This window comes from Falco punctatus, assembly GCF_963210335.1.
Source record: "Falco punctatus genome assembly, chromosome: 3".
In the NCBI taxonomy this organism is placed as follows: Eukaryota; Metazoa; Chordata; class Aves; order Falconiformes; family Falconidae; genus Falco; species Falco punctatus.
This window is the reverse complement of record NC_137582.1, coordinates 115215396-115231233: the sequence shown is the minus strand read 5'-3', so window position 1 is coordinate 115231233 and position 15838 is coordinate 115215396. Positions and strand designations below refer to the sequence as shown.

Genomic DNA, 15838 nt, shown 5'->3' with positions numbered 1-15838 from the left:
ATGGTCCCTTCTCCTACAGCGTGGGCCATGTCTGGGAGCAGGCTAGCGGAGGGGACCGGGGGGCAGCACTGGGGGCAGTGGGGGGGCTGTGGCCCTGGCTCACTGTGCTGGCCCCCCCGGTGCTTTGCAGGCAGCATGGCACTGCTCTGGGCACACGCCTGGCCCCGCTACATGCATATGGCTTATTGGGCTGGGGGCGGGGGTTTGCTGGAGTGGGACTGGGGTGGGGGCTTGCTGGACTAGGGCAGGGGGAGATCCCGGACCAGGGCTGGGGCAGGGGGTTGCCAGACCAGAGCTGGGGTGGGTAGGGGGCTCGCCCCCGGGGCTGGGGGGGTGTTACAGGGCCGTGGCTGGGCAGGGGGGCTCACCCCCGGGACTGAGGCTGGGGGGGGTTCCTGGACCGTGGCAGGGGTGGGCAGGGGGCTCACCCCGGGGCCAGGGCTGGGCAGGGGGCTCACCCCGGGGCTGGGCGGGGGGTTTGCGGGGCCGGGGCTGGGCAGGGGGCTCACCCCGGGGCTGGGCGGGGGGTTTGCGGGGCCGGGGCTGGGCAGAGGTTCACCCCCGGGCCGGGACTAGGGGTTTGCGGGGCCGGGGCTGGGCTGGGGGGCTCACCCCGGGGCTGGGGCGGGGGGTTTGCTGGGCAGGTGGTCACCCCGGGGCGGGGCGGGGCTGGCGGCGGCCGGCAGGGGGCGCTGCGCGGGCGGGGCGGGGCCGACACGTCCGCCGGGCGAGCGGCGGGGCCGGGCCGGGCCGGGCGCTGCGGCGCCATGAAGGACTGCGAGTACCGGCAGATCCCGCCCGGGGCGGCGGCCCCGGCGCCGGGGCCAGGCACCCCCCCGGCCGCAGCCCCCCCCGGCGCGGCGCGTCCCGGCGCGGCGCGGCGGCCCCGGCGGAAGTGGGAGGTGTTCCCGGGCCGTAACCGCTTCTACTGCGGCGGGCGCCTGATGCTGGCGCGGCACAGCGGCGTCTTCGCGCTCACCCTCGGCCTCATCCTGGCCACCAGCGGCCTCTTCTTCGCCTTCGAGTGAGTCCGTGCTGCGGGCCGGGGGCTCGGGCACCCCCAGGGGCAGGGGGCGCTGGGGTGCTCCCCCCCCCCCGCTGCTGTGCCAGGGCCCCGGCCCCCCGCGGGTCAGGCCCCCTCCCCTGCTGGGGTGCGGCCCCGGGGGGTCCTGAGCGGCGCCCGGCCCCCCCCCGTTAAGCCCCCTCCTTTTGGGGGGAGCCATGGACCAGCTGGCACCCCACCCTGGCGGAGAGAGGGAGGTGGGCTGGGGGCACCCCCCAAGGGAGTCCCGGTATCTCTCCCCACCCCCCCCCCGAGCGATTCCCTGCTGTGCAGCCCCCAGACCCACTCAGCGCTGCTTCCCCCTCGCCTGTCCCCAGGGGTGTCTGTGGGGGGCGGGAGGGGGGACCCTGGGCTTTTGCTCAGCCTTGGCCCCGGGAAGGGGTTTAACATCCTCCCAGGATGCCCTAAATACAGGTTTCCACCACCACCCCCAGTCTCCGCTCCCAACTGGTCCAGCACCGGAGCCAGGAGACCCCCAGGACCGGAGGACTTTGTCCGCAGAGGCAGCAGGAACAGTGTTTCTGTTGAAGGTGCTTGATAAATTATGAAAATTCTTAGGGGTCCCACCGTGGGGGTCTGCACCGGAGCTCTGCCCCCGTTGTGCAGCAGTCTGGGGCAGAGGGAGCTGCGTCTCCCCCAGTTCCCTTCTCTTTTGGAAAGCTGGCCTGGCAGAGCCCCCCACTCCCGCGCCCTGTCAGGGGGAACCACCAGCACCCCGGTACGAGCACCCCGGTACGAGCACCCCGGTACGAGCACCCCGGTACAGGCTCCTGCGCTGCCCGGAGGAGCCGGGGAAGGGGTGCTCCTGGCTACTGACATCTCCGAGGGCTTCTGCTGTCCTGCCTCCCCGTTTCTCTCGGGAGGGAAGGGAGCTCGTTTTTCCTGCCGCTGTACCAAGCAGGGGCGTCACGCCTGCCTTGGGATCACAGCGTTTTATCTCCGCCAGTCTCAGAGGAAAGCTGCCCGAGCCTGCTGGCGGGGGGATGAAGGTATTTGATCGGATTAAAGGTTCTGAGAAGTCAGATGAGCTGAAAGGGGCAGGCAGTTGTGGGAGGCAGTAACAGCATCCCGACACGAAAACTCCTTTCTTAGTGTCATCTGCGCCTCTTTGACAGCTTTCGCTGCTGCATCCAGAACTAATGGGCAGCACTAGCACAGTAACTGCTCTGCACGGGGCCAAGCAGAGGACATCTGCTTTCCCCTCCCTTCTTGCCTAGTCACTCTTTTCTTGGTTGGAGATGCCCTGGGGCTTTCCAAGTTGTTATTTTAGCAGTGTGCTCCTGTTGCGTGGGTTACGGTTTGCTAGATGGATAGCGAGTACGTCTTGCCTGTGTCTACAGTTGACGGGTTTTATGTGATTTCTCGTTGCCTGCTGGGGGAAGGTGGTGTCCAGAGATTTCCCCAGGAATGGGGTGGCAAGAAGCTCCCGTCTCAGTTCTGTCCCTCTGGCAGGGAGATAGCCAGGGGGGCTCGGCAGCAGCGCTGGTCTCAGGCCGAAGGGCTTTTGTTGCTCGGTGGCCGCTTTGTTCTGGACAGCTGAGCTTGGGAGTTGAAACAAAAGTTGTTTAATCCTCTGGAACTGCCTCCCAGCGTTACTGAGACTTGGCACTGCCCGCAGACATCAGGGCTCGAGCAGCTTGTCTGTCTGCGCTCCGCTCTGGGTACTTAGCGGTGCTTATAATAGCAAATCCCTCTGCCGGGCGAGGGGCGGGAGGGGGTCTCTGGCACCGTGCTGGGCAAAGAGCTGTGTTCTCTGCTGGCTTCACCTGTTGCGCCGCAAGTAACGGAGCTGCCCTGATGTGGAGCGCGATCGTGCTGCTCCCATCTGTGGAAAAACAGCCCCAGGTCTAGTACAGCCAGCCAAGGAGCGGGCATCGTCTGCTTAGGTGCCTGGTGGCTTGTCACAGCAGTGTCAGTGCTGGAAGGCGTCCTCATCCAAACATCTGGCACAGCATGAAGGGCACGCGAGTCATCCAGAGACAGCAAAGCCGTGTTGAATTGAAGCCAAGTTCCCTCTCAGCTTCACGTGTTGGACCAAATGGGATCGCGTTCGTGCTGATTTTGATCCCTGCTTAGCTTGGGGTGTTTCTCCAGGTGTTCTTGATGCTGCTGTTGTAGAAGGTGACCGGGCTTTGGGGCAGCTGACAGGTTTTTGAAATGTGATTCTGGGACTTCAGAAGGGCAAAGAGGTGTACAGGGCCTTGCACTGCTGCCTTTGTGCTGAAGACCCCGTCTTCCCAGTGCCAGTCCAGCGTTTTCTGGGCTGGCTCTTGCTGCTCCAGGGGTCTCTGCAAAGCAGCAGCACTTCAGCCCACTACCCCATAATGATTTGTAGTGTGTAGTGTCACAGCTGCTAGCCAATTCTGTAGCGATGGTTGGTAACAATGTAATATTTTTTTTCTTTTTTCTTTTTTTAACAGCTGCCCCTTCCTTGCCAGTCACCTGACCCTGGCCATCCCCATCATTGCAGCTGTCCTCTTCTTCTTTGTCATCAGCTGCCTGCTCCAGACAAGCTTCAGAGACCCAGGTATCCTGCCCCGAGCCACCCCAAGTGAGGCTGCAGACCTGGAAAAGCGGATTGGTGAGACTTCTGTTCCTTCTCCTGTGTTGGGTTCAGTGCGTGCCTGCGTGTATGTGTGCGCACGCACGTGTTTCAGGCTCAGAGAGTCTCCTCTCTTGCGTCGTGGCTCCTTACCAGTTGTCTAGGGGGAGAAGAGGCCAGACCATTAGATTGTGAGGCTTGACAGTGTCTTATGAGTCCCGGCAGGAGAGGCGCAACAGGCTCCTCTAGCGCAGCAGGCAGTGCTTCAGAGAGGAGCCGCAGAGAAGCGGAGGTGGTTTTCATTTCTGTTCAGTCCCAGCACTTTCCCAGGTGAAGCCCTGTACGGTAGGACGTGGCTGTACCTGTTCCTGCCCTCAGGACAGCACCCAAGTGGGCAGCAGCACTGCACAGAGCTCAGAGCTTGCAGCCTCACCGTCCTAAAGGTGAATGCCATCAGGGACCGTGTACCAGTGGCTGGGGGAGCATGGAGTCCCCTTTTGAAATCACGCTGCCAGGCTCTCACAGACAGAGCAGCAATGCCTATGCTGCTCTGTAACGGCACGTTAGTTCCTTTAAAAAGTTTTCCAGACTCTGAGGAATCTGAAACTATACCTTCTTTTGCAAAATGTGGGTGGTGAGGATGTAGGATAATTAATTTAGGCATGAATGCTTTTTAAGGTTATGATTTGCCATTGAGCCTGCTGTGCTGCAAGATTTTCTTTGTTGTAATGGTTTCTAACAGTATGCTAATGTTTGTCCCCATCTAAAAACTGCTATGTCACACTGCTTTGGTGGTGGCCGGGAAGGTGTGTGCATCCAGGATCAGGGACCTTGTTGATGTGACCCATGGTAACAAATGTGTTAACAAAGCTAATGTGAGACAGCTTGAATCTGCCCCACTGAAGACAGTTGCGAGGCAGTAATTCTACATCTGACTCTAAAAATGGTTCTAAAATATCCTTAAGAGTGGTTATCGATGTTTCTGTTTGTAAGTGCCTAAAGCAGTAATCTGGCTGCAGTTGCTGCCTCGTGTGCCAGCTGTTCCTGTTAATATAATCCACTTCTTATCCTCTTAGCATGCTCACTGTTACATCTCTATTTTCAGAGTGGGAAAAGTGCTCTTTTAAGAGCAACTAAACTAAAGGAATAACCCCCAAAACTGCAAACACTTTTGCTAGGCAGAGAAACAGTCTTCGGCTGCCAGTCCCCAGTGAATAATGAAACTGCTAACACACGCAGACGTAACTTGCGCTGTCGCTAAAAATCCTCAGTTTCGACCCTGAGGGGGAGGAATCCTCTTGTGCTGCTAACACACACATGTCAAATTTGAAGGAAATCTGCCTGGAGCACTTGAGACCTGCTCGCTGTCCTCCCCCGCTGCGATGGAAATGAGCCTCTTGAGCCCGGCGGTGGCTCCAGCTGCGGGCTGGCAGGTTGCATGCTCGAGGTGGCAGGGGAGGCTGCTGCGGAGGTTGCTCTGGTTGCTGTAACTCGGATGCTTACAGCACAGGAGGAACCACACGTGCAGTAACAGATTATGTTGCCTCCTTGTGTTGTGATCTGTTAGATGCGCAGAGCTGAGTTGGTGTTACTGGGCACACTAACGCTGCTGCTTTTATGCCTGCTATTTATAAATTGCTTTATGTTCTCAAAGCATTGGGCAGATATTACTTCCTCTTGGCATCCCAGCATCATTGCCATTGAACAGACAAGGAAAGGACATAAATAATGCTGCGAGGAGCTGACTGGAGTTCCTGGCTGCCCGCCGTGCAACAAATCTTGTAGGCTGAGCTGCCTCTTAGCTTTTGCTTAAAATCAGGGGAGCGTGTGCCAATCCCTTACCCTGCCAGGAGGCAGCTTGGGGTGATACCTGAGTTTCGCCTGCAGCAGCCTGACCGTCCCTCCTTGCCCTTGGCAGACAGCATGGGTACCTCTACATATCGCCCGCCAGCCCGCACGATGGAAGTGGTCATAAACAAGTACGTGGTGAAACTCAAGTACTGCTACACCTGCAAAATGTTCCGCCCTCCACGCACCTCTCACTGCAGCGTCTGTGACAACTGTGTCGGTAAGCCCAGAAAGTAGAAAGGTGCTGGTATCTCCTGGCGGGGCAGGGGAGGCATGGTTTATGCTCCTGGACAAATTGCTTTTGCTTCTTGTAAATGATTGTGAAGCGAGATACTGAGTGGTCTTCCTTCTTCCCATTTGAAATGAAAGCCACACGGGTGCAGTGGCTCAGGGCAAGGGGCAGCACGTCCAAGACTCCCTGTCTCTGCTTTCCCTGCTTCTGGGAGGACAGTCCTGTGAAATGCAGTTAAGGCTTCCACCAAACATGAGGTTTGCTGCAGGCTCCTTGTTGTCTGTGGTCTTGCTGTCACCTGGCTGGTAGAGATGCCGCCGTAGATGCCGGCTGAGCTCCTCTGTGTCCTCTCGCTGTGCCCTCAGAGTGTGATGGGGCAGGAGGGAATGAACAAGGACCTGAAGAAACACCTCCGATGGCTCTGTCCAGACGGGCGCAGGCGTGGGGCAGCTGCAGTGGGGTGGGCAGGGAGTTTCCCAGCACAGCCTGGCCGCACCGGAGCAACTTGAACTGGCGACAGGGTGGTGTGTGATTAGGAACATGCCCAGAGAATTTACTCCTCGTGCAGCTGCTCCTGGTTGTACGTTGTGTGGATGCGGAGGCTGCGTTTTATGCTGCCTTTCAGGGCAGCCCGAGGAACAGCTGACCCACGAGCGGTCGCAGGACCCCAAGGCTCTGGTTAAGAAGTTTGGGAGCTTGCAAGCGTTATGTGTTTGGGAATAGCCGTGGGTGGCGGTGACTCCTCCTTACGCTGGAGCGCAGCCGCGGCTGGGGCAGCGTTGGAAGAGCAGCTGTCTGGGAGCAACGGGTGGGCGTCTGCGTGCGATGGGTTTTGTTTGCACTGGTGTGCCCCGCAGAGCGGTTGCTGCAGTCCTGAGAGGCTGAAATGCAGCCCTTTCATTAGAAGGCAGTCGGGAGTGTTTCCAGACACATTGCACCTGCTCTGGGTTCCCAGGCAGTTTCTGTGGTTTTAGAGGCGTATCTTTCAACTTTGAAAATTATTTTCTGCCCCGAAGAAGGTGGGGGAAGCTGACGGGCAGAAAGGGAGCAGCGCTGCTGTGTGCACACAGCCAGTCTGCTCGGTACTGGAAAAACTGCCACACTTTCCCTGTTCTCTCTCGGTTTTAGTAGATGTTAACAGTCACAAGGCTTGCATTTGTGCAGGGTTTGGTGAGTGGAAGGGTTCGGCCTTTGACGAGAAAAAGGGCATGTGAGCAGGCAGCAGTGCTCCGTTGAAACTTCTTGCTGACGTCCTGCTGCGAAGAGGTTCTGCGCTCAGGGTGGCGGGTGGAAGCTTGGTGTGTAGCCCCTGGTATGTGGAGGCTCCGCAGAGTTTACTCTGTTGTGGCGTGTGAGGTGGCAGGAGTCCTCACGGTGTCCCTTTGTTTCAGAGAGGTTTGATCACCACTGCCCCTGGGTGGGCAACTGCGTGGGGAAGCGCAACTATCGCTACTTCTATGCCTTCATCCTCTCCCTCTCCTTCCTGACAGCCTTCATCTTCGCCTGCGTCGTCACCCACCTCACTCTGCGTAAGTACCATGGGTGCCGTGCTCCTGGCAAGGAAGGCTCGAGGCAGTGCTGGGTCATTGGAGAGAGCCTAGGAAAGGTCTGCTTGGTTGACACCAGGCTTTTTGGTGCAGGTGGCCTGAGTAGACAGGATCTCGGGCTGATGGGAACCAGGATCCACCCTGCACTTTGCTGCGGAGGGACCTTGTGGGCTGGTGCCTGGGTCGTCCCCTCCAGAGCAAATGAGCTGGTGGGCGCATCCGCTCTTAACCTGCGGGGAAGGTGACTTGCCCGCCAGTCCCAAAGCTCCTGGAGCCGTGTCTGCACACCGACACTTCTGCAAAGTTACAGGCTGTAGATGTTTGCAGGCAGGCAGGCAGATTCCCACAGCGGGGTGGCTGCCCGCTGGGGAGTGAAGTGTTGGCTGGAGAGGCCAGGCTGCCTGACGGGCTGTCGTTCCTTGTCCCGTTTTCGCTTTGCAGGCTCTCAGAGAGATGGATTCCTCACCACGCTGAAGACGACACCTGCAAGATATCCTTCTGACGCCACCAGCTGCTCAGGCTGGCGAGCACTGGTGCAGCAACGCTAATCATGTAACGAGAGCGGTGCAACGAGCTCTTCAGAGGGTCACCCCGGTGTGCTTCCCACAACTTAATTTAGTCCCCCAGCTACCTGGCTGGGGCAGGCAGGCATCCCCTCACCTGTAGGCAGACATCACCACCAAGTTGGGAAGGCTTTTAGATCACCAGCAGGGACCGAGGGTGGGTGACGGACTTGTTTCCCAGTTTGCAGGTTTGGGAAGCAGCTGGAGCTGGTTGTGCCCGGTGGGTGCCGGTGGGATGTTACGGGGAACGGGCAGCTGGCTGGGCTGTTTTGGTGGCCCGGCGTGTGTGTACGCCTCCCAGAGCGGTCCTCTGCCTCTCCTTGCAGGATGGGTTTTGTTCCCAGAGGCTTCCTTGACTTTTCTTTTCACTGTGCTGGAGCTGGTGATTTGTTTTTTCTCAGTCTGGTCTATTTTGGGCCTCTCAGGTTTTCACACTTACTTAGTCGCCTCCAACCTGACGACAAACGAAGATGTAAGTACCTGGATGCTTGTCCTTCCGCCTGGTCCTTCCTAAGCAGAGGTGAGGTTTGCAGGGACCCTCGGCCACCTGCCTTGCCTGTGATAAGCCACTGCAAAGCAAACGGCCCGTCCCCAAGGTGTGGGGGCTGCAGTTTCAGGTGGCTGGGGGGGTGTGGGGAAAGCAGCCCACCGTGGCAGGGGGCCTTGCGACACGTGTTTGCTCAGCGTTGTCAGGCTGTGAGGGTCACGCGCTGAAACGTTAGAAGAGTCACGTGTGTGGTTTTTTCCAGTCTGTGGGTGGCCTTGCTTAAAATTAGGAGTTCTGAGATGAAAAAAGGCAGGCTGGGCCCAGAGGTGGGTTTGGGTGTCGGCCTGGGACACGGGTGGTCTGAACTCGGCATCCCCTCCCGCTGGGACCCTGGGCGAGTCCCTGGGGCTCGTCAGTTGCTCGTGCCCGGCACGGGTGGGGGTGGCCCTGAGCTGGGGGGCGCAGGCGCCCAGGGCCAAGTGAGTGGCCGGGGCAGGGCAGATGGGACGGAAAAGCAGGATCTGTCAGATCCTGGGAATCAAAATTCACCCTTCTGGCCAGACCTACCTCTAATCCTTGCTGGAAGCTTCCAGCACTGCAGAAGGCATGTTTGCATCCCTTTCCCCCCCCCCCCCTTTTTTTTTTCTTGTCCTTTTTTGCCTTTTTGTCTTTTTTTTTCTTTTTTCCCCTTTTTTTTTCTTTTTCCCTATTTTTTTTTCTTTTTCCCTTTTCCCCCTTTTCCGGCGCTTTTCCCCTTTTTCCGGCGCTTTTTTGGCTTTTTTTTTCTTCCTCCCTTTTTTTTTTTTTCTTTTTTAAATTTTCCCCCCTTTCCACCTTTCTGTTACGTTCCAAGGTGCTGGCAGAACAGCACGAGGCCGTGCCAGGTGAAGCTAATGGAGGTTGCACCCCAGCACTGGCAGCACCGGCTCCAAAGCCCGTGGCCCGTTGCCTCCCTGGCTGCGTTGCCCACGTTGCCAGCCTTATGCTGCAACTGGGGGGAGGAAGTAAAAACCAGAGGAGGAAATGTCACGGTAAACGGTTGGCTGCAGCCGGGGGCCTGAGGCCAGGTATAGCATCTGCCCACTCGTGTGTGCCTACGCCTGGTGTGACCGGGGTTTCGAAATCAGTCCCAGTGACAGCTGCTCAGGGTGGGGACAGATGCGATTGTTTCCTCCCGGAGCAGCATGGCCGGGGGATCCCCTTGCTGTTTGTTCAGCCTGAGGAGGCCAGGAGGGACCAGGAGCCAGAGCCCTGCTCTGATGAGCTTTTAGCCTAGGAGGGAACAAGGGGAGGAGGAGGAAGAGGCTGGCGCTGAAGATGGGGACGCTGGCGAGTTGCCATGCGGCACGGGGAGGGCACAGCTTTGGAGCTTGCTAGGTGCAAGGCTGAACCTTGGCAGAGGCAGGAGCAGCATGTTGCTGTCTTCTCTGGCTGCCTTTCTGCAGCTGGCCCGCTTGTGGAAGCGAGGGGAGGACATCTGCGGTAAGACGAGCCTTCCACCTCTCAGGCAAGGATTTGAACCAGGTCCAGTATCGTGTAGCTATCTGCTGTCGCATCGTTCCTATCTTAATCTGTGTGTATCCTTTCCCTTTCAGATCAAAGGGTCCTGGTCAAATAAGAGGGGCTCAGAGTTTGCCAATCCCTACAGCCATAAAAGTATCCTCACAAACTGCTGTGCGGTGCTGTGTGGACCATTCCATCCCAGGTAAGAGTCCTTGACCTCCATGGCGTCGGGAATTGCATCCTGCTCCGTGAGAGGGGCCGTGGAAAGGACAGATGTATCTGTTATGATATCAGTGACAGATTCCGGGGAGACACTGTCAGCACAAACACATCTACATGGAGGAGGAGGAGGAAACAGCTTCCCAGTCTCTGCAGAGGAAGGGTGCAAGACGTGTCTAAGTAGGAGATGCAACTGTTGCTTCTCCTGTGTTTAAGCTTGATGAGTTCTGGTCACTTGGAATTGTTTCATGGAGCTTGCAGATAAGACACATCCTGCAATTCAGTAAGGGGAGAGTAACGGCACCAAAGGGCTCGGCAGTAAATACCAGTAGTAGCGGTACTACTTAGCACGTGGTTTTCCTCCTGTACTCTGAGGGTTGAGCCTGGTGGGAAGCAGCCAGCAGAGATCTGCACCAGGCAGTGGGGGCACCTGGGGTTTACAAACACTTAGGTTACCTGAAGTGCTCAGCAGCATCTCGCCAAATGCTCTTACCTGTGAGTTACCCAGAACCAACGTTAAAACAAGGGCAAAGGTTAAAACAACAGTTTGCTGCGGCTGTGAGGAAGCTTTGGGCGCTGGAAGAGGCTGCCCAGGGAGGTGGTAGAGTCACCATCCCTGGGGGTATTTAAAAAACGGGTAGATGCGGCACTTCGGGACATGGTTTAGTGGTGGACTTGGCAGTGCTGGGTTTATGGTTGGGCTTGATCTTAAAGGTCTTTTCCAACCTAAATGATTCTGTGGTTCCACCTGCGAGCACGGGATTATCGCTGCTTTGTCACGAGAGGGACCAATAGGGCAGAGCCAGGCTGGTGTCCCCCTGTGCGTGGAGCTCCCGGCCTGTCCCAGGGCATGTGGGGATCCTTCAGACAAGGTTATTCAGTGGATCCAGTTTAGATTTATGTGGAGCATCTCAGAGGTGCTAACCCGGTGTAACACAAGAGCAGGGGAGGGTGTCCGAGGCTGTGCAGCGAGAATCGGTGTGTTCGACTCATCTGGCCCTGCTCTCTGAAGTGCCCCCAAGCTTTTTGTTGGATTCGGAGGTGCCAAAATGCCGGTGCTGCCATTCAGAGATGGTAAATCCACAGATTCAGGGAGTCGAGCTCTTTGCTGGGAGGTTGAGAGGAGAACAGCGTTTTGCTCCCGATTCTTTCCTCATCCATGTTATTTTCCTGTTCTGAAGACCTTTTGCCGGTTCCCATTTGGGTTTGTGGTGACCCAGAGCTTTAGCTGCCCCAAGGCTGTTTGGTGGCTTGTGTGATAAAGTCTGTGGTTTGTCTAATGGGCAGGACTGTGTTACCCAGCGCGCTCCTGCCGACGCTTTGGGTGGCAGCTCCCACGAGGAGAGCCCTCTCTGTGGCTTGTGAGCTCCCTTCTTCGCGGACGGAGTCTCCGTTTCCTTCACTCCTCTCCCCTCGCACTTTTCCCTTTTCTGTTTTCCAGCTTGATAGACAGAAGAGGATTTATCCAGCCAGATGTCGGGACCCCGTCCAGTCCTAAAAGTGAAATCCCTTCCTTTGGAGCCAAAACTGACACCAGTATGGTAGGAGGCATTCCCTAGCAGTGCTGTGATGTAGCCCAGTGCCTGCTGTGCCTGCACCTTGCTCCAGCCGGTACCTGCCCCTCTTACCATCTCCCTGGCCACAGGCGGGACAGCCCTGCGATGCGGAGCTGTCAGAGACTCAGTTGAGCCATATGTTGCCTTTTTTTTTTTTTTTTTTAATTTTATTTATTATTTTTTTGTTTATTCGTTTCACTGTGATGTGCCCTGTCTGGACTTCAGACTGATAAAGCCCAGCAGCGTGCCAGACCCTCAGACTCGTGCAGAAAGTGGAGGGTCCCTGCTGCATTTAGGAAGCAAGTAGGTCTGGGGAGCCACCAGACCTCTGAGCCCGGAGCATCTGCTCCAGGGGTGGCTGCGTGTCCTGCCGGGAGTGATGAGGTGGGAAAGGGAGGGAGATGGGGACTGTTAGATGGTTCCCACGCTGAGCTGGGCTGTCACACCTTGTCTTCTGGTCTGGTGGAGGTGCAAGTCCCCTGGTATCCCTGTTATCTCCATGAACGCGTCCTGCTCCCCTGTGCCAGCTTGGAAGGGCCGTTCTGTCTCTTAACGGCCAGGTTCTCACCTCAGCTGCTGCCCGAGTGGCTTCTCTTTTCCAGAAGCTGCTGTGCCTTGGTAAGTTGGGGCTGTTCAGCTGGGAAGACTCTGGCTCCCAGCAGATGTGGAAGCTAGCTAGATGTCTCAGCTGCTGTCGGTCCTATTTTCTGGCTGGTCACTGAGCAGCTGCTGAAGAACTCTTTATGGTTGGGCCCCGCCAGTCAGTAAGACAACACTTTGCAGCAAGGACACAGGTTAGGGTGACCCTCCTTTTAATGGGGAGGAAGAAACACGCAGCGTTCTGTGGCTCTCGGTGTGAGATGCCGGTTGGCCAGGCTGCAGTTGTAAAATTTGGGAACCTTGGCTTGCCAGGAAAGCCCCATTCTGTCCTGTCTGTAAGAGACCAAAAGGCAACAGCAAAGTGTGTGAATTCCTGAGGGTCGCACCCTCCCCAGGCGGGGTTTCACAGAGGGAGCAGTGAGCTGGTGCTGGTCTCTGATCACCTCACGTTGTCCTTGGTTTGGGTTTTTGGCCGGCAGGCGGGAGCAGGGCTGTTCCCAGCGCCTCGGGAGCGATTCCCCTGTGCCTGGGCTCAGCCGTGAGCATCGTGGGCATCGCTCTGTGCCTGCAGAGACACGGAGGAGCTGGGCCAAGGAGCCAGCTCTGCGTCACTGACACTGGAGTGTGCGTAGGGGAGAGTCACAGACCTTGTTAGCAATACTTGAATCATGTTATTAAAAGCTGCTGGATATTTTTGCACAATTTGTAGGGTGGTTTTTTGGGGTTTTTTTCTACGTAGAACGTTTTATATTCGGTGCAGGTAGCGTTGGTTAGCACCAGGGCGGAGGCTTGCAGCATCGAGCTGCCCGGTTAGATTTCTGGGGGTCACACACGTGTATTTCAACCTCAGGCAGAGGCAGCGCGTTTCGGGGGGGGGGCAGCCTGAACCCACCAGCGTCGCGCTTGGCACACAGTGACCGCGCCAGCCCGCGCAGCTTGGGGTGCGCTGGGGGACGGTGCAGGCACGAGCATCTCCTGACCTTCTGGCTGGCTGCACAGAGCTCTTGGTGCTCCTTTGCTGTGGCCACCAGCTCTGCCTTCCCCACCGAGGTGAGAGCGCGGCGGCAGGTGCTGAATTTCTGCCGGATCCCGGCAGATGGCCCCCGCCACCCGGCCAGATCCCGGTGCTGCTCCGCCAGCCGCCCCGGTCCTGCAGCTTCGTGCCATCTCCTGGGCCAGGTGCTTGGGCGTGTTGCCCGTGTTGCCTCCCAGAGGCCACCCTGCCCTTCCCTCCCTGCTTCCCCTGCAGGGGTGTCCCCAGCGGGGCTTGTCCCTGCCCTCAGGGAGCCTTGCCGCTCCCTTCTAGGGGCAGATGTGGGGCTAGGGCGTGAGGAGCAGTGGGGGGATGATCAGGGGTTCATTTAAAACGGTTTCCTTTGTTCCTCAATGTAATAAAATTATATTTTTAAAGAGTTAATTGGTTGGGTTATTATTTTATTCCTTTAAGATAGAAAAGGGCAGGTGCCTTGGTATTTAACATCTGTCAGGTGGCAGTTGGAGTCCATCGCACCCAGGGCTTGCCTGGAAGCTCTTAAAACCTCCTGCAGGATGGGGCTCCGAGGGATGCTTAGCTGTGACTCGCTGGAGTGAAGGGATATTTCTGTCCCATGTCTCCAGGCTGGACAGTGTCTCATCCACTCGCCCGTCCCCCTCCTGCAGAAGCCGTCACCTCAGCATCCTTTCCCCAGCCCCCGCGCTCAGTCCAGGGCTGTGCCAGGAGCTGTGGTCCCCACTGGGTAACGCAGCCCACGCTGGCCCTGCCGGCTGCTGTCGGGGTAGATAATCTCTGGTGTCTTCCCCAGGAGGATGCCTGCCAGGATTTTGCCATTTCCTGCACAGCCTGACGGGATTTGCCCCCTCCCTGGACGTTAGCCCTGCTTTCTGAGGGTTAGCTGGTAAGGAAGCGCTTTCTTCTCATCCACTCAAGCGACCCATCTCATCTCCACTGCATGACCAGCTCTGTCCACGGAGCCCGTTACCCTCCAGTTGTGTAGATATCTGTGTGCCATGTCCCCCATCCATCCCACCAGTATCCCACCAGCGTGAGGGGCGGTGAGCCCTGTGTTGTGCCACCTCCATGCAGGGCTGTGTGGCAGAGGGATTGCCCGCAGCCTGGGGGAGAAGAGGGGGATGGTGTCCCCCAGCTTGGTGCTGGGGCTTGGTACGAGATGGAGCCCCCCGGTCTGGGTGGTGTGTGTGTGGTGGTGCTTGGAAAACGGTGTGGCTGAGGCTCGGCTCAGGCTTCGGGCGGAGGGTTCAGGAAGCCCAGGAGGTACGTGGTGGTGGGCTGTGCTCAGTGGAGCTGCCCCGATGGGATCGGAGGAAGCCCCCAACTGATACAGAGATGGAGTGTGTGAGCTGTGGCCTGAGTAGAGGAGTGGGAGCCTGGACCAGATCTCTAATCCGACCCGCTCTGTGGTTCGGGCAATCCCTCCCCTCCGTCCCCCTCTGCCTCTCCTCTCTGTCGCACCAGGTTCCTCCTCTGGCGCACCCGTGGCCATGGTAAGTTCCTTCCAAAGCATGTTGTGACAAAGCCCTGCTTCCCTTGCGGGCTGCGGAACTGCCCCTCACCCTCCCTGCTGCACCCCCTGGGCTCCTGCCCACTCGAGCTGCTGCGTTCTCGCTGCCGCTGGCTGCCAGCGCTCTCCTGCGTCCTGGGCCATCCCCCCATTCTGCCACCGAGCCTGGTGCTCTGCTCTGCTCTGCTCTCCACCGCTTCTTGCTTGTGTATTTCTGGCACTAACGCTCTCTTTCTCTTCCTCCCCTCTCCTCTCCCTTGCACCGGGTTGATCCAGCACCAAGAGCCCTGGCGGCCCCCAGCCCCCTGCCCCTCGTGGAGCACCCCACGGGGAGCCGAGACACCGCGGGCAGCACCCGAGACTACAGCCACGACCACCACGAGTGCCTCCGCTCGCCAGGGCTACGCGGCTGCCCCTTCCTCCCTCCCGCCGCAAGAGAGGGGGGAAAGCGGCCATGCACAAGGAAAAGCTTTTCCAACCCCCCTCCGGGAGCCGGGATGGCCGTCCCGCAGGTTCAAAGCTCAAAGCCATACAGCCGTCCCACCCGAGTGCAATAACTGGAGTTCCTGCTGTCTCCTGCCGCTGGACGGACTCACGGCGCTGAGCCCAGGCCGCCAGTGGCTCCCCATAACCACCAGCTTCACCCCCAGTGAAGGTGTCTCCCCTCCCGTAGATGCTGGAAGATAGCGGTTGGCATTCCAGCGGGCTTGCGAAACCAGCGGGCTTCACGCCAGAGCGTTTACAGCTGAGCTGGTGGCATGGCACACTGCGCCCCAGCAGCCCCTCTCCGAGCCGTGTGCGCCAGAGACCCTCCTCTCCGGACGGGAGTTAGTTCGTGGTCAGTTTACCCTTGCAAACCGTCCCCCCCGGCCTGTTCCCCCCTTTCCTGTTCTAGTTTTAGGGGAAGGGGTTCGAGTGCTGCAGCACCTTGCCCAGCCGTGCCGGAGGCTGCAGCCCGGAGCGGGCTGGGAGCAGCGCTGCGGAGCCCAGCGTAGAGCCCAGTAGGATTCACCATCTATTTATGCCTTTTACTTTTGTAACGAAATAAAAGTTCCTCCTATTTACTGTACGCCAGCGTCTGGCTGCTGCTTTGCCGCCGGAGGGGAGCTGCTCGCTGCAGCTCCTGCCTGGGCATGCCAGTGCTCCACGGGGCGGGAGA

General features: G+C 58.2%; 1 protein-coding gene across 7 annotated transcripts; it reads left to right on the top strand.

Annotated features, from left to right (window-relative positions):
• Positions 1-705: 705 nt before the first annotated feature.
• ZDHHC18 (zDHHC palmitoyltransferase 18) lies at positions 706-15748 on the top strand. Of its 7 annotated transcripts, XR_013926652.1 has the most exons (10): positions 710-1024; positions 3484-3644; positions 5524-5673; positions 7077-7214; positions 7674-7722; positions 8165-8267; positions 9878-9987; positions 11446-11545; positions 13963-14055; positions 14956-15095. XR_013926652.1 is itself a non-coding variant. In XM_080378735.1 (9 exons), exons 1-9 carry the CDS (start codon positions 768-770, stop codon positions 15364-15366), a joined length of 1380 nt encoding a protein of 459 aa, XP_080234861.1. In that variant the 5' UTR covers positions 706-767; the 3' UTR covers positions 15367-15748. The 7 variants fall into 7 exon arrangements, 6 of the variants coding, with proteins under 6 accessions (XP_080234861.1, XP_080234860.1, XP_080234859.1 ...); XM_080378735.1 differs by lacking the exon at positions 13963-14055 and having other exon boundaries at positions 706-1024; positions 7176-7214; positions 14956-15748; XM_080378734.1 differs by lacking the exon at positions 13963-14055 and having other exon boundaries at positions 708-1024; positions 3559-3644; positions 14956-15748.
• The last annotated feature ends 90 nt before the right edge of the window (positions 15749-15838 follow it).

Coding starts and splice junctions, on each gene's coding strand:
- ZDHHC18 (XM_080378733.1), top strand. CDS start 768: ATGAAGGACTGCGAGTACCGGCAGATCCCGCCCGGGGCGGCGGCCCCG. Junction 7,215..7,673: donor CGTCACCCACCTCACTCTGC/GTAAGTACCATG, acceptor TTCGCTTTGCAG/GCTCTCAGAGAGATGGATTC. Junction 8,268..9,877: donor ACCTGACGACAAACGAAGAT/GTAAGTACCTGG, acceptor TTTCCCTTTCAG/ATCAAAGGGTCCTGGTCAAA.